We start from the raw sequence: 18,501 nt of genomic DNA on the forward strand, positions 1-18,501 counted from the left end.
CGTCAGTCATTTAGTGTTTCTTGCAGTCAAGTCATGAAGTTTTTGTTTTCCTCGCAACAGGCCCTTTTTCAGGTATCTGCAGCCCACAAGTCCTTCAAAAGCTTTTTCTTTTCTTTTTTTCACAACTTTTATTTCGAGTTTTTGGAAAGCTAGTCATACAGCAGCCACTCATTCTTGGAAAGCTTATTTGCAACCAAGCTCTAACGATGCTGAGAGGCACTTTGTGCAGTTTGCTTAATGACAATTACTAGCCTTGTGTTTAAAACTGATCCTAATTGTCCTTGGTAGCTGTCTTTTTTTTTTTTCTCACTAGTAAGTACAAGTGTGGCACCTGATCATACCGAAATAAATATTACTGCTGTAAACATGTGTGTCTGGGTTTGACAATTCAATATACGATATTTGCTGTTCGTATTTGAAAAAGTTGATATTCGCCCATCATTTGCATTCATATAGTAAGTTTCAAAGCACTTCTTTAGGATCTAGCAAAACACCCACACATCTCTGGTCAGTTTAGTTATGCTAAAGCAAATATGTGCCATAGGCACTGTCCAATGATGGAACTACATATTATTGTGCACCTCCGGCTGCCATGGCACACCCTGTAGCTTCTACTCCACTGCAGAGTCTGTGAGACTGAGTGTAGTTGGCGTTCGGCGATGAACGTGTTCTGCAAACTTGGTTGCACGAGAGCACGCGCCTTTTGCATTGGGCAGAGAAAGTCCAGCTGCCAACCATTAAATTGGGCAAAAGAGCCAACGAAAGCTATTTGCTTTTTAAAAGGAATCTTAACGACTCGTATCACACTGCAGGACACACTTGATCTTAGGTGTATAATTGCATGCCTGTCACTTAGTTGTTATGTGAGGAGCCTTATCTGTGCCTGAAGTGTCCTTTTATGTGGTTCTGATCTCACTGAGGAGGAATCTTTTTACATCACAAGTGGATTGTGCCACATCAGTACTTTCTCTGCTACAAAGGAAATCAAATACAGTTAAACCTGGAAATAACGAAATTGACAAATTCCCGAAAAACTTCATTATAAAGAGGATTTCGTTATATGCAGGTTCGGCACGAAAATTCGAAAAAGAAACGCTTACCGTATTTACTAGATTCTAACGCGCCCTCGATTGTAACGCGCGCCTGTTTTCCGTGACCGAAAGAGAGGGGAACAAATCCTTTACTTTTCTTCATAGAAGCACTCATCCCTAAAGCACTCATTCCTAAAAGCACCAAAATTCTTCGTTGGAAGCACTCATCCTTGGAATGTCACACCAGGTAATGGATGCGTGGACGCGTGTCGTTTCACACAAGCGCGAGGTGTCAGAAACGAAAAGCAAGCGACACGATGGCGTCGTAGCGTCGTCTAGATACTTGCGCAGTAACCAAAGAGTGACACTGCCAGCGCTTTGAAAAAAAAAAAAAAAAAAAAACTTTTTTTTTTCCTTCGGCAACATCAACTGGAAAAGGAGAGTGCAGCTTGGCGGGTTAGGCCAGCTGCAGCAAGATCACCGGGTCGAAGGATGCAGGCCCGCCTCGTGCACATTCGCACGCACATGTGCGCTCGCGCTCGCCTCGCAGTCGCTGTGAATTCGAGCGCGCCGCCGCTTCGCATTCAGTCGCGGCGGAGAAGGTGCTTCCGGTTGCTGCTCGCGCAAAAATGAAAAATATTTGGGGCGAAATCTCTAGGTTATCGGCGAGGAAAATTCGTTATTTCGAGGGGGTCTCCCTGCTGCCACTTCGTTACGTAGAGGTCTCAAATACTTGTGCTTCTATGGAGCAACGGCGGGGAATAGAAAAACTTTGTTATATTCAGGAATTCGTTATGTGGAGGTTCGTTATAAGCAGGTTTAACTGTATAGAGTATTACATGAAGATCGTGTGTGACATGGCAGTTGCTAGACGCATCACGTAACACCAAGTTGCCAGCTGTTATTATAATTTGCTCTCTAGTGTGGCATTGATACCTTGACAGAGGTAGCGGCCATGATTTCAGCCCATAATTATGGCACATAATTTGAGCCCATAAACTAATTTGAACTTTTTTGCATCACTGTGCTGCATGTAACCGTGCAAAGACTGCTCTGTGTTCAAATGCTATACTTTTACTATCACTGCAGTAAAAATAACTGCATGTGAAGCAACATGGCAATCATGCTAACGTGTCAGCATGCTGGCAGCTTGTTTAATTGAAATTAGGAATTGATTTGCATTTCACTAAACTAAAAATGAAAAAAAAAAAGGATATTTATGCATACAAGCGGTGAAGTATAGTGCACAATTTGCTACTTTAACTTCATTGTACAGAACTACAGACTTCTTTTATAACCAATGCAGGATTAGCAGAAAATGCTGCATTAGTCGAGTTGTGCCACAGCAATTCCAACATTGCAGGCAGAACTTAAGCCGAACACACGCAGAAAGTACCAAGGGAATACCAAAACATACTATGTGGCTGGGTGCTAGTCTTCCATTACATTTAAAGGAGCGTAAACTGCCATTCAATAAGAAAGCTATGCATATTTTCTGCCAAATTGTTGCACTGGAGGGCAATATATCATTTCAATACAGTCATCACTTTTCATTAACAGGCAAACGGCCCAAACTATTCACAGCAATGCGCTGCTGTGTACATTTCGATGCATGCTATAGACAGTCTATCCACACTAACGAGGTGACGGTGCTGCCACATAGAGCTCGACCTCACAGCCAATACAATTGCACGCACTGAAATCAGCTGAACAGGGGCCGTATTCTGAAACGTTCCACTTCGGCAATAGTTCACCAAGGTGCATAGTCACGTTCAGTAAATCAACCAGCTGCTTACCCGTGACATCAGCATGCACTACCAACGCGCGCACTTGAATGCTTTGGAACACACGAGAGAGCGCACCGTGCGAGTGCAGGCGGCTCGGGTGTGTTGTTCTCGAATGTATCGGCCGCAGTGCGACACAGGCATGTTCGTTTATTCAATGTATGTTGGGAGCACCCAATGACACCGCGACTTCAAAATGACGTGCACTGGAACTAAAATGGCGCGATTCATTTTCCGGTTTTGCTCAACCTGCCAATCAGCGCTGCGCCTTAAGGGGGAAAGGCGAACTATCGCCAAAGTGGAACGTTTCAGAATACGACCCCAGGCTGTTTCATTTCCAGCAATCAGAAGAACTACGACCTTGAAACGGGGGCTCATCTTTGGCATCACTTGTAGAAACTGCTAAGACAAGTACACAGTTCAGGCGTGAGTTAACAAGTTAACAGATAACCCTGTACACACTCCTTGCAACGGGGGTGATGGCTGTGTTAATCTCCGGTCAGATCAGACACAACCTTTGAACTGCATATCTATGAACAGCTTAAAACAGCTTGGTATCGTTGAGACTGACAAAAAATCGAGCCCCTTGGATCCCCTGATTTTTCTCATATTGAAAGATGCAGCAAACTTGTTTTTCAGACGTGTTGAATAGTAGCTATTACTCATGTGCAGAATCATTGGCCCAGCAAAACACGTTACCACAGCTTAGTCAGCTAGTCTGCAAACGCAGAAAATTTTTTTTTTTTTTCACACTAATGGTAGTCCTTTCTCATGTGCACAATCATTGGCCCAGCAAAATATGCTGCCACAGCTGCGTCAGCTAATCTGCAAATGCAGAACAATTGTCTTCAGGCGAGACAATGAGATCCCCTCACACATGACGGCTAGTGGAGATTGCATCGCTGGACACATCACACACGGCTTTGCACGCCTCAGGGTCACATCAGCCACTTTGCAGCTCAAACGAAAGTCTTGCAATGACATGCACACTGAAAGCTTCCAACACTGGGCTAATCAAAGCCTTGCCAGTCGCTCTGGTCCGACTCTTCCTCCATTTCGATGCCAATGCAGTGGATTCCAGTTTTGAGAAATGGTGTGCCTTTTCCTTTCCCTAGGCAGCAGGAAGGATAAAATGGAAGAAGCACATTAAACAGCACAACTGAAAAATGTTAATGCAACAGTCATCGTTACATAGCCACGTGAGTTCTATATTGGCAAGATTTTGAGTTACTGCTGCATAATGCAAAGTTGACTAGATTGACGAATGGCACAGCAGTTTAGGAACACAAAAGGCATTTACTTTCTCTTAAGAGGTATCGTCACTATCACCGCAACACAAGTTAGGCATGCGAGTCACCAAATAGACCTATCTTTTGGGCCTTGTGGCCATTTTGTTGTTATAGGCAAAGCATTTCCAGTGAACTTTGCAGCAGGCATACGTTTTTCTTTCAATTCTTTTTCTTAAAAAAAATTTTTTTTGAGTGAGCAGTGCCTTGTGACTATCATTTTTACAAAGTTTCAAATAGCATATGAAATGCTCCTAGTACTTATAAAAAGCGTAATCTAGAAGGCTGTCATGTGCTCCGTAGAGCATGAAAGTGCATGACGGAAAAATGAGGTGCACATCCATGACAGTTTTAGAGAACAGTGCATAATCTATTTAAAAGTATTCAAAAACCTGTAGTAGTTATTCTGTGCACTTTTAGTACATGAAAAGTTGCAGCCTCAATTCTCTTTACACAATTACAGTAGTTCAAAGTATCTGTGACATTGTCCTATATTTAAAGCAATGAGCAGATGCAACAACTGCCTACACCCATGAACCCCTTTTCTCTCTCTCCTTTTTCTTTCTGTTAAAAAACCTTGGCATTACATCAACAAGCATGATTCGAGTGTGCTTATGGTATGTCTCAACTATGCCTCATCTGCAGCTACCAGTTTCTTGCCTTCTAGGTTAGACAGACATGACCATGGAGTGAAAAAAACTAGCTCAGGGGATGGGTACTCTTCTTTCCAGCTAAACCATGAACGCAAGTTTGTAGTCTTGTTACCTAAACTATTACTCCGCGAGCAAAACCAAGGTTGTTAGAGCCAACTCAGTTTCACACCTCCGTCACCTTCAACATGGTAGTGTGCCCCAACTCCCAAGTGATGATCATAAGCACTAGCAGTGCTGTAGTCAACTCTTACATTATTACGGTAGCTGTGTTGTCTGCTGCACTGTGAGAGGACAGCATGGGGTAGAGACTCACTTGATTTGCTGTTGTCGAACAAGAAACCGATAGATACTAAGCCACAGCATTAATTTCACTATAACTGAATTTTACAAAATGTGTATGTGCAGTACTTGCTAAAGCTGAAGATTGGGCGAGTTGGTATCGCATATTAGCTAGTGGAAAGTGCATCGAATTCCATTCTGTACTGTGCATTCCACTAGCAATGCACAGTACGTGCTGGCAGTCACCTCTCAGGTACCATGACTGCTCAATGGTGTGCATCTTGTATGTAATGAAAAGAGACTGGTTACTTCCTATCCTACACGAACGGTCAGGATACAGTCAGTGTGTGGAATTGCTGTAGAAAAACAGTACTATACTTAAAGCATCCTGCAATAGTTGTGCACACTGTAAAGAGATTTTGCATGTTCAGTTTTTCAAGACACTTATTTCTTTTTTTCCTATCGTGTAATCTTTCAGTATAGCTTTTAAGTAACCAGGACAGGTCGTCTGGTCAGCATAAAACAGTTCTCGTGGCATTTTCTATAACCACATGTGTTCAGAGCGCTCTCCCTTTCATAGAGCTTTTACGATCTTGCGCTTAGCGCTTTCTCGTTTCCACCCAAATTCCACAACAATAATGCATTTTTTGGTCCACATGGATCAATAAAGCACTTATCATTGTTGTTCACCTGGCCTATCCAGACTTACAGTTGCCAGGGCCAGGCTAGCGGGATGGAACAGAGCGTGGTTGAGGCTAACCGGGTCATTAGGAGTCCGAGCCGACCAGTTGGGTACGGCATAATGGAGGTCAACCGGGACGTGTACGAGCCTCGCTCCCACCCTTTTGCACAGGATGGCATTCACTACAGTGGTGCCACGGGCAGGAGGGTAGGTAGTAGGATAGGCCGCCAAGCAACGGCTTTTTTGGGGGGACTCAGAGCCCTGAGGCCATCAGTGTAGACAAAGATAGACCCAGAGAGGCCCCAAGATTCAAGAAACGTAGAATCGGTAGGAGAAGAAATAGGCGTAAGCAGCAGGGGCAAGGTTATTCTGACATAGGGTATATTAACATGCAAGGTGGCAGGAATATGCTGAAGTGGGAGGAGATAGACGAGCAACTAAGGCAGGAAAAGCTGATGGTATACGGGTTTGTGGAGACATGTTAGGGACATGGAGCAACCACCCTGTAATCCTGACTATGCATGGGAATATTGCAATAGAACAGAGAGCAGCAGAAAAGGGGGTGGAATGGGGGCACTCATTCATAAAAGTATGAATTGGCAAAGGGTCAAACAGAAATGCAAGGCGCATTTATGGCTAAAAGGGAAAGTGGCAGGAGAGCAGACACTCCTTGGCTTTGTATACCTGTGGACAGGAGCAAATGCCAACGAGGAAAACAAAAAAATGCTGGAATGCATATCAAGTGACATTAATGAGCTAGGAGGAGGGTGCGAGATTATTATACTAGGAGACATGAACGCACACATAAAAGACATGGACGGGTACACAGACTCAACAGGCAACATGATACTCGATATGTGTCAAATGCATGACTTAGTTGTATGCAACAGCACTGAGAAGTGTGAAGGGAACATGGGAGGTAGGGAGCCTGCAGTCGACGATAGATTATCCACTAATGTCACATAGGATGCATGATAGGCTAAAGGTAATAAACATAGATGAATATGGCTCCAGAAGTCTAGGTAGTGATCACAAACATATTAAGGCGAGGTTTAGAAGAGAAATGAAAGTAGGTAGGAGGCAAGATGAACAACCAGGTGGGATATTTTACTCGAAAAAGCAGCTTGAAATAGCAACCCAACAAATTGAGGAAGTAATTTCTGAGGATACAAAAACAGAATGGACATATGCAAATTTAACAGGGCTATTTGAGCTAGAGCTTGCTAAGGTATGAGTCAGGCCAAAAGGGAACAGAAGACGTAAACCCAAGAGCTGGTGGGATGAGGAGGTTAAGAAGGCCATAGAGAAACGTCAGGAAGCATCCAGGGAACACAGATATTCAAAGCGGAGGGGTGAACCAGAAGCTGATGTAAACAGAAAATGGAATAACTTCTTAAACTGTAGAAGGGAAGCATCCCATTTTATCAATGAGAAGATTAGAAGAAAGGGGACCCAATGGCTGTCAGAAGTAAACAAAAAGGATAGAAAAGCAGCGAAGAAATTTTCGAAACATCTCAACTCCTTGAGTAATAAGACTAGCCTAGAGCAGAGGTTTATAGTTACAGCTCAAGGTGTTCAGCTAGAAGGAGATGAGGCAATGGAACATATAAGAACAATGATGACAGAAAAATTTAAAGAACGAAACGTAGCATGTGCTCAATCAGGTGAGGATAGACTAGTTAGTGCAGTGGCTCCACTTGCACAAAGAGAGTGGGAAAGGGCAGAGAAGAGGGTTCCTAGTAGCACGTCGACAGGTTCTGATGGCATCCCAATTATGTTAATAAAGACATTGGGCCCAAAATCTAAGAAAGCATTAAGAGAGGCAGTGAGCAAAATGATAATGGACGGTAACGCCCCCGACGAGTGGAGACTGAGCAGGATGAGCATGATATATAAGGGAAAGGGGGACAAAGCCGACATAAACAACTACCGTCCCATAACAGTGACGTCAGTGGTTTACAGGGTGGTGATGCAGATTATAAAGGACAGACTGCAGGCATGGGCGGAGAGCGAGGAGGTGCTGGGGGAACTACAAAATGGGTTCCGGAAACAAAGAAGGTTAGAAGATAATCTGTTCTCATTGACGCAGTGTATTGAAATAGCAGAAAAGGAACACAGGCCCCTATGGCTCGCATTTCTGGATATCAAGGGAGCCTATGTCAGTGTAACCCAAAAGGATTTGTGGGACATACTGGGCACTCTAGATGTGGAAGATGGAGTAAGTAATCTTTTAAAAAATATCTATAACAGTAACAAGGTGCTTATAAAATGGGAAAACAAGGTATCTGGGCCTATAGAGATACAGTAGGGGCTTAGGCAGGGGTGCCCTCTGTCACCTCTGTTGTTCATGCTGTATTTACAAGGATTAGAGAAAAAATTTGAGAGGAGCGGACTTGGCTTCAACCTTTCCTATTTCAAGCAAGGAGAATGGATTAAACAGTATTTACCAGGACTGATGTATGCGGATGACATTGTACTTATGGCTGACAGCAAGGAAGACTTGCAGAGATTAATGGACATCTGTGGTAAAGAGGGAGATAGCTTAGGTTTGAAGTTTAGTAAAGAAAAATCGGCAGTCATGATTTTTAATGATAATCAGGGCAGCGAGCATAAGACGCAGGAGATTACGCTGGAGGTGGTGGATAAGTACAAATATCTTGGAGTGTGGATAAACAATGGGGCTGAGTACCTAACGGAACATGAAAAATATGTAACGGCTAAAGGTAGCAGAAATGCAGCTGTGATGAAAAATAGGGCACTGTGGAATTACAATAGGTACGAAGTTGGGAGAGGGATTTGGAAAGGGGTGATGGTCCCTAGTTTGACTTTCGGCAATGCGGTCCTGTGCATGAGATCAGAGGTTCGAGCAAGGTTTGAAGTTAAGCAGCAAGGGGTAGGTAGACTTGCTCTAGGAGCACACGGAAATATACCAAATCAGGGGGTACAGGGTGACATAGGATGGACGTCATTTGAGGGCAGGGAAGCCAGCAGCAAGATAGAAATTGAGGAGCGATTGAGAGAAATGGCAGAAAAGCGGTGGGCAAGGAGAGTTTTCAGTTATTTGTATATGAGGAATGTTGACACAAAATGGAGGAAGCTGACCAGAAAATTGTCAATGAAATATTTGGACTGCAGGAGGGGTGCAAGCCAGGAAACAGCGGTTAAGAAAAAGGTTAAAGAAACAGAGAGGGGTCGGTGGAAAACAGGGATGCAGACGAAATCGGCACTGGGAACATACAGAACTTTCAAGCAAGAAATTGCCAAAGAAAATATCTATGATAATTCTAGGGGAAGCTCTTTATTGTTTGAAGCCAGGACGGGAGTATTGCGGGACGGGAGTATTGCAGGACAGGAGTATTCCATTCCTTCATGTACTGAGTCAAGTACCAAGGTATAGACACGTTGTGCGGTGCGTGTGGAGAAGAGGAAACGGCTGAACACCTCATACTTTTCTGTAGGGCTTAACCCTACAGTGCAAAGCAACGGGGCTGATTTTTTCAAAGCATTGGGGTTTAGAGACAGTGAAGGCAAAATAGACTTTAAGCGGGTAGAAATAACCAAACGGAGGTTATCTGATTGGTGGCTAAAATCAACGCAGGGGTGAAATTTCACCCACCACAAAGTACAAAATATGTTAATAGTCATGGCTAGGTGGTAGCGCATGCCACTGCCCGATTTAAAGGGTTCAGCCTCATCCATCCATCCATCCATCCATCCATCCATCTACCCATCGTGTCGCTCGCTCTTCGTTTCCGACGCCTCGCGCTTGTGCGAAATGACACGCGTCCATGCATCCAGTACTTGGTGTGACATTCCAAGGATGAGTGCTTCAATATTGACCTTGTCTGCAGTTCGCTTTGAAGATAAGCCCCCGCAGGCGCACACTTTTTCCAGATCTCAGATCGCTTTCAAGATACGGCGGCCGTAGAAGTAAATGCCTCCTTTTCTCGCCTCCCCCGCCGTACCAAGCGCAGAAGCACGATCCCCCCCCCCTCCCCCTTCTCCCTCGCGTGCGCGAGATTGAGACGGCACAAATGCGCTTCGCAATAAAATGTGCTTCTGCGCGGTTACTACTCCGACGGTGACAGCGAATTCACACCCCCTACCGGCAGCTTCTCCGCGTTACTGGGAACTTATTTCGAAGGCCATGCTTTTGTGCGCGGCAATCGGCAACAGCTGTACGAGCAGGAAGTACGTCATAGTGGCCATGTTATAAGTTTACTATCAGACGTAGCAACTCGAGCATCGAACGTCTGCGCACATAATATTTTGCCGATTTTGTGCCTGTGCATGTAGAAGAAGAAAAAAATAGTTTCACACTAACAGTTTGGTGGGCGATGAGCGACTACGGCTGAAGCGGTCAGCCAATAATGGGGTGCAATATGGGGCTGGGTGGGGGAATCAAACCGCAATTACGCATTAAGCGGGCACGTATTAACGAGATTTGACTGTACTATCCTTACTTCGTATAGCCATCTGCTAATTTGCTGTCGCAATCGATGCTTCGCCTTTCGGGCGAAACTGGGACTTTGTTGGTTCATCGCAACTTTAGTGTATTGGGAATAAATCTTGAGCGATAGTACATACGGTAAGCGTTTCTTTTTCGAATTTTCGTGCCGAACCTGCATATAACGAAATCCTCTTTATAACGAAGTTTTTCGGGAATTTGTCAATTTCGTTATATCCAGGTTTAACTGTATTATAAAACCAAATCGCATCATCAGGGGAAAAAAAAGAAACGTATTATCCCGAAAAACGTATTATGCAGAATCGTATCAACGAGGTTCCACTGTATCTCCTGTTTTGACACCTCAAGTACATTTATAAGCAGATGCTTCTGAACAAAAATACTATGTGTTTACACTTGTGAGCAACAATGAGTGTTGCACGATATCATAGGCTTGCCCCGCTCCGTATCACAATCGCAAAATGCTGTTAAGCTGGACACGAATTTGCAAACCCCTTAAATGCACATGTGCAGCACTTTATGATAGCAGTGGCTAGGATTTAGACTACAAGCCACGCACTGAAGTGCTGCCATTTAATTCCAAAATTTGGCATGACAGTACAGGACACTCAATGTCTCAATAAAGGTGCAGCTTCTTGCATGCGAGTAGAGTTGCTGCCAGCTTGTGGGAGTTTTGAACTGCCACATCAGGCAAGTTGCTAGCAATGTCACATGCCTACAGATTTTGGTATAATCAACACAATATGACCATTATCTTCATTATGAACTAAAAATGGTTTGTTATATTGATTTAGAGGATATTTTGGCTCTGTGAAAGGGGGACACGGTGCAAAAAATCGTACTTTGATTTAAAGGATATTTTGGCTTTGTGAAAGAGGGACACGGTGTAAAAAATCGTACTTTTCTACCAAAAAATTATGCAGGAACTCCACTGGAGTTGTCTAGTCTAAGTATACAGAGGTATTGTGCCACTTGCTCATCTCCACAGTAGCCCAGCGTCATTATCAATCTGATCAAACTTGATCCGGCCAGTATAAACTCTTACTGGTTGTTATCAACCTTGTTGAAATTGATCCAATCCTTATGAACCCTTATCTGTCCTCATCAATTTTATTAGAATTGCTCCGACCATTATATGCCCTTTTTGCTCTTTAGCACCTTATCCATCCGCGTCGAACCATTATCAACCGTGATGAGACCCACATAAGCCCTCATCACTCCTTATCAACTCATTATTGCTTATCTGTCTGTGTTACACAACGTGAAGTGCATAGTCCCTCAAAGATCGGTGGCATTTCGATCGGCGAAGGAACGCCCCAACAGAAGGTGGATCCCACGACCACCGAAATGCATTGGGGATGTGGCATGTTTGGAATTAAATTTTGGCAAAACCGGAATTTTTCCTATGTCTACAAGGCTCTAAGTAGGCTCCACATATGGTCCTAGAGATGGCTTTTATTCCATTCCTTCATCACCAAATCTTTCAACAAAGCCTTCACAGAAACTGTTCACCTTTGACATTTATTTTGTACTGCCAGTACAACACATTCACATGGTTCAGATATATTCACCTTCTACAAGCGTGGGTATTTAGCCCACTGGGTAAGACTTGGCTTCTGAGAGTGGGGTCGTAGGTTTAATACTCACCACCACCGACCTTTTTCCTTTCGAATTTATTCTTTTTTTTCTTTATGGAGCACATTGTGTTACGCGTAACAAATGGACAGATTTCCTGGGTGAGTCACCTAAGAATGCTTACGCATTAAAAAATGCATTTAGAGCTTCGGGCTCCTCAACTGGTGGCACCTCAGATAAAGGGCCCTTGACCACTGTTTTGGAAGTGCTCTCATGTAACGAGGCAAAGGCTTAGCATGAAATAGCTAGTATCACTGTTAAAGTCAAACATTGGCATCAAGGGTGTGATCGCATGTGTACAAAGGCTGATGTATGAAGTTAAAAAGCAACAAATTTTGGGCAGCAAAATTAACTGCAAAGGAAGCAAAACACATGGCATTACTGGCACAGACGGTGTCACTTGGACTGCAATTTACTGCCACATGAGGCTTTGTGCAGTCACCCCAATTTCCTGGAACATGCAGCTTCATGAATTCGAAACATTTTTCCATCACAGCTGTTTGGTGCATCTTGTGCTCTACGATTCTTTTGCCATTTCTAGTGTGCACACTTGCATTTGTAAAATGGCACATGCCACAGCTTTGGAAAACGACATTGTTTCACAAAGCCAAGTGGTACAGCCTGCAGTGAATGAGCGACCACGTGCAAAAGTGGCTTTGGGCTTTCCACATTACCACAAGAGATCAACGCAGTTTGCTTCCCCCCGACGCTGAACGCATCTGTGCATCTGTTCGGCAAGCTCTGGTGTTTCACGTGACCACAGCCCTGGCAGTCATAATATTAAATGCTGGACAAAAGGTATTCACAGAATGCTTGAGAAATTGAGCACCGTTTGTAGCACACAAACGGCGTACCATTTGAAAGAGAATGTGCATCCAGGGCGGCAGTGAATGCAGTAGTGTGTGTAAATGTGGCCAAAGTGAAGAAGATCGAAACCATTCTCACAAGGTGGCACAACACAAGAAGGCCCCACATTTGTACCATTTAGGGGCAACATTTGAAGTAGCCCCTAAACATTCTACATTACAGACTTTGTTTTAGACAGTTTTTCCAAGATAAATTTGTTGCAGAATGCTACTGTAGGCTCAGATCATAAGATCTGCCATCCTTCATAACCCTTTGCGGTGCAAAACTTTTGCCCACTTTCCAACTGTCCTGGTCCGAAACTATTTTGCCAGTTCGTGGGGCCGCGAAGAAAACCACAAACTCTGGAAGAAAAACTCGCAGGACATTTATTTTTTCTCTTACATTCTGCAGGCAACTCCTCTACCGATATTTGAGCAGCGTGTGATACCGCTCGAAGCATTCTCCTGGGTGCAGGCCAGGGTTGTTACTGCAGGTTTTGCAGAAAAACACAGTTTCCCTCCTGCCTCCGTTTGTTTTTCGATCGCTACAAACAGCACAGTCCTTGCTGCTTCGACCTGGGAGCTTGTAGATGAAATGGCTCTTCCCATCTAGCCTTTCCTCGCACTCCTTCTGCGCAGACGGGCCCCGCGTTTTGGCTCTAGCGTCATGAGAACGCAAGTGGTTCGTGGTTCCGCGCGCATGTGAGAATGCTGTGGTATCCAGAAGCCGTGCTGAACTTGTGCTGCACTCTAGTGCGAAAAGAAGTAAACTTCAACAAACAAAGTTTATTTATCCCTCAAGAGATGGCGCATCATGTATACAAAGAATGCGCACGAATCGCAGTGAAAAAAACTGCGAAATTTAACCCCGAACACCCTTGTCGAGCGGTGCCCGACAGCGGACCGCTACGGCCGTGTTGCGTTGTCGGGCAGGGCCCGACAACGGACCGCAAAGGGTGAATGAAAAAATTAAAATTTTAAATGCAAGGTGGAAGTGTAATTGTAGTGGTGCCAATGTATGTTTTTTTCTATGAAAGCTACTTAAATATGAGAAGTGGATCCAAAGTAGCATAGATTGGGCTTTCCTAATATTATATAGGACACAAAAGTGCTGAACGTTCTTTTCATTTAGGAACAATAGCTGTGACTAACCATAGTCATTTGAACTTTTAATTTGCACATTTCTCAGGATGAGAAACACAGCATGTGCCGCCCAAGAGACACAAATGAATGCCACGCTCAGGTTGCCCATCAGTGTTCACTCTGCATTAAATACATTCATGTTTCAGAGCTCACTAACAGTCAAAGGAAGTATTGTTTCAGTAATTAAAGTTTTACTATTCGACTGCAGATGACAGTGGCCTCGTGGGAAAAGCGTGTCTGTGCAGACCCCACTCCTTGCTACCCTCACATTGTGGCAGATGACTCGCCAGATGTGAAGCAAGACAACTACACTGCCACTAATTCTCATAACCTACTATTCGAGTCAGGTATTCTGATACATGAAACAGGTGGTTCTAGCAATCTTGGACAGAACAAATACTCGGGCACAGAATGAAGCTCGCCACCAATTTTCTTTGATTTTAGTGTCCTTTTATCCTTAAATTTTCCTTAGTTCTTGGAATAGTATTGAAGTGTTTCTTTTGCATGTCTCGAAACATTGGTCTTGTAGTTTCCAAGTGTGGTGTGGCCTGTTTCTGATCAATTCTCTGTCAGCTCTCACACTATCAGCCACTGTGTACAATTTGTCTCTAATTTGATTCGGTGGTTCCATGGGCAAGACTACTTACCAAGGACCCTGGCATTGAGCATGAGTGTCAGTGTGAGCAGTGGGTTGTTGCAGGACTGTAGCATGAAGCTGTTCTCGAAGTAGTTTCTCTTTATAGGCAAGCAATTCCAGAACGACTTCATACCTGGGCCCTGCATAGAAAGTGTGGCACAGAGAAAGAACGCTGCAGCACTGGTGCCCCAGTAGGCTAACGCATAATGCATTAAAAAAAAACTGGGTTTCATACTATAGTCAATCCTGAAGCTCTACAGGTGTAAAAATTAATCTAGGGCAATGCGCCTGTAAAATATAATGTAACATAAAGATGACTGAAGCTATTTTAATTGTAATCAAGACCCTCCCATGCTACAGTTTTTGTTTTCCTCACAAGCCTCCTGTATATTTACGATATCACTTTTAACATATGAACGTCAAGTACACATGAACACAAAGTTTTCAGGGCCATGCAGCCAATAAATAGTGAAATTAATTCAACTTTCCATTTCAATTCCACAGAGCTAGGAATTGTAAACTGCTGGTCCCACAAAGTAGTACAGAGAGCACTTCTGATCAGTTCTAAGGCAAACACACTTGCTGCAAGGATTTTCATTTTTGTTCACAGTTCCTGTGCTTCAATAACCTGCTACAGATGTAGCACATTCTGCACACACAACAGCAGCTCATCCAAACACTTTCTGCAATTACTGCACCAGTGGTGCAGAATTTGCTTCACTTTGCTTTTCTTTGCATTATCACCTTATAAATGGTGAATGACTGGCAAAATAGCAAGATTGTACTGCACAAGAGAGACTACAGAACCCTGAAAGACCTTGACCCTACAATACAAATGAGAGCTTTATTGGTGCATGATGTGTTATACACAAGCTTTCCTGTATGGGCTATATTTTGTCAACAAGGCAACAATGAATTACTTTTATTCAGCTGCCTTTCAGGTGCCACAAAGTTGTGTGATTTTAATAGTGATTTGTCTGGGCAAGCAGAAAGGTTCTGTTTACCTTCCATGCTCCCATAAATGTTTTTAAATATTTCAAAACATTTTGATCAATTGCTGCTTGAATTTTAAAAGACACGCAAATTCAATGCACATCTAGGAATCTACGTGAAGTGAAGCTTTCGTGAAGGAGTCAAGCGCTATAAATTTGCCCATTGCATTCCTGCATCCTTGGTGTAAAAGAAACTGGTGCGTACGCATGTGCTCTCGTGCACCTGTGCCACACAATGTGACACAAATAGCAATTATCTCAAAGAGCTAGTTGGCATTAGCACAACAGAAGTATACGTGCTATTGTGGCCTAATGGTTAGAGCATCAAGCTGCTGTGCTGGAGGACCAAGGCTCAATCCCACCATAGAGAATGTAAAGAATGTAATTCAATTTCTTTTTAAGCGTGAGCTATTCGGCAAAACAGCAGCAGCACCCAGTAGCCACAGAAAGCTTTGCTTTAAATAATTCATCATAGGAGATGGTTTATACCAGAGTACAAAAATCAAGTGAATCTTGCAATCTCTTAGCAGGCTATAGTGACTAACAGAAGCATCAAATGTGTTGAAAGATTGCAACATGCGTGTTCAGAGAAGGCATACCGGCAATTGTGCTACGGTTTGTAGAAACTGCTCCACAATCTCGGTAAGCATTTTAATAACGATCTAAGCAAATGCACAAAAATCAGAGGCAGTCCACAGACATGTGTAAAAAGACATGAATGAAAGCAAGCTCACCTGAAGAGATCACTGGCTTCAGTTCCAGCACCCTAAGGTTGAGGTTCGGGGGGTCCTGTGTCCTTACTGAAAGACTACCTAGATGTGGGGGGCTGTCAAACTGGAAGCGCACTTCATACCTATGGTTCACCTGAAAAATTTAAGCATACCACTGTGGCTGGTCCTTCGAGGTGCCAAACTAACCAAACCACAGAAAACTATCACCTTGCAACAAACAGGCATGGTCTGTGAATGCAGCACTTAACACAGCAAAATGTGAATGCAACATTAACAATAAAACTTCCACACTGAAAATAAAGGACCACAAAGAAGTTTGGTGGTGCAACTATTTGAAACATTGGAATAATGAATCTAATATCCTGCTATTTGTTTCAGTCCTTGAATAATAGATATTCACAATTGCAAATATTTTTGTCCTATAGTGTCACATGGTTCACACTAATGCACATACTACTGAAAAGCAAATCTGACGCAGAGGTGCACTGAATCGCAAAAGGGTGGAAGAAACACTTGCCCAGTTGGCCAAGTTTTTAAGTCACATACTTAAATTATGGGGTTTTAGGTGCCAAAACCACAATCTGATTATGAGACACGCCTTAGTGGGGGACTCCGGAATAATGTGGACCACCTGGGGTTCTTTAACGTGCACCTTCTTAAGTACACGGGTGTTTTCACATTTCACCCCCATTAAAATACGCAGACATACACAAGAACAATCATTTTTGATGATTCCTCTGAGATGAACGTTACATATGAGCAGCTGAAGCTGAGTATGCCTTTTGCTATTCTCAATTGCTCACCAGAGAAAAATATGAATTAGGAAATTGCACTGTAAAGCATTGTAAAGCCAAGAACAAAAAAGGCAAATTGTCAAAGCAAACAGCGGTAAACAAAAGATGTTAAAAGCTAGCACCTGTAGAAAATAAGTACCTTAATTTTGCAGCTACATTGCAACTAATCAAGTTGCAGGCCGAACTGCTTGTGACTACTACCCGTTCGCCTGCATCCGTTGCTAATAAACCTCCTAGCACATGTTTATTTCAACTACACTCTTCTCAACAAAACATAAGGCCAGCCATCAAGATTCATCACAAGTTCAGAAAAGCTTGGTTAGTATTCCAAAACTATTCTAAAGATATATCATTCATACTTGCTTATGATTTGTCACCATGATTATATTCACAGTCATAAGTTCGTCAGCTTCTACACTAAAAAGCAAAAGCTGATCCACATCACAGCTACATTAAAATCGCGAACACCCTTCCAGCAAAGTTCAACAAATTCACACACAACTTCGATGAATCGCAACAGCTGCTCTTACTTGAATAAAGCCGAGGTGAACGTTGATGTGAACATCGTTAAGTGGCTGTACCAGTATGCTGGAGTCGTGCCCGAACGCATCCAAGGACTCCGGAAAGTGCACCTTGTGAACTGGAACATGCATCAACATTTCTGGGAGCTTGCATGCACACACGTAGTGCGGCTTCTAAGAGTTAAACAGTTGCAAAAGCGCGCCTCCGGAATACGGCATCAACGTCTCTGGGTGCGTGCACGCATGCAGTGTGGCTTCTTACGAGTTAAACAGTTGCTTGCAAAAGCGTGCCTACGACCAGTTACGTTTGTCAGCTCACGAGTCTCATTGGCGATCTAAATTGAGAAGTGCAAATTTTACCAAGCGAGTATCCTAAATTCTGAACAACAGTGGTTGAGAGGCGTAATCTTTAGCAGACTGAATTGTCTTACCTGTAGTGGTGCCATCGATTTCCATCGCGGTTTCCTGAAACGAGGAGAAATACAGCATAAGGTGATCAAGGTAGGGAGTTATTACGACGGCGCGAGTTATCTGCGAGTGCTGGACGCGGAGGCAGCGAAGTGTAATTACGTTATTGCGAGATTGCTCCAGCTGCGCCGCCTAAACAGCGCTTTTTTTTTTCCTGTTTGTACACGAGCCTAATTACACGCAGATTTGCTGCTTCAAGCACCGTTCATTTGTAACGGCTATCAGAAAACAAAACATAAAGAAGGCTACAATATCTATGTAGAAGACAGCTGCGTTAAATGTGAAATGTTAACGGTGTTTACAGCTGAAGCTTGGGCTACGTGCGTAGAGGCGTATTGCCCAAACACTGCTGTACTCACTTGGTTGGGCAGCTGCTCACAGCAATAAACAGCTGGCGGTGGATATTTGTCTACTAGTCATCTTTAACTAGGGCCTTACACATTATACCACAGCCGTTACTGTGGCAAACGTAAGAGACCCCGTCTAGCCCCGTGCCAGATAACCGCGCGCGCCTGCTGCTAGTGCTGCAGACCGTTTTCTTCTTATTTTCAG

At 43.5% G+C, this 18,501-nt stretch overlaps 1 protein-coding gene across 1 annotated transcript; it reads right to left on the reverse strand.

Annotated features, from left to right (window-relative positions):
* Positions 1–291: 291 nt before the first annotated feature.
* Positions 292–18,279, reverse strand: LOC119459383 (UPF0687 protein C20orf27 homolog). Its single transcript, XM_049666249.1, is given in 7 exon segments — positions 292–3,926; positions 14,454–14,517; positions 14,519–14,583; positions 16,170–16,299; positions 17,491–17,600; positions 17,913–17,946; positions 18,052–18,279. Coding segments are annotated over 6 exon segments (495 nt in total). The 5' UTR covers positions 17,938–17,946; positions 18,052–18,279; the 3' UTR covers positions 292–3,825.
* Between the last annotated feature and the right edge of the window lie 222 nt (positions 18,280–18,501).

This window comes from Dermacentor silvarum, chromosome 1 (genome assembly GCF_013339745.2).
Source record: "Dermacentor silvarum isolate Dsil-2018 chromosome 1, BIME_Dsil_1.4, whole genome shotgun sequence".
NCBI lineage: Eukaryota > Metazoa > Arthropoda > Arachnida > Ixodida > Ixodidae > Dermacentor > Dermacentor silvarum.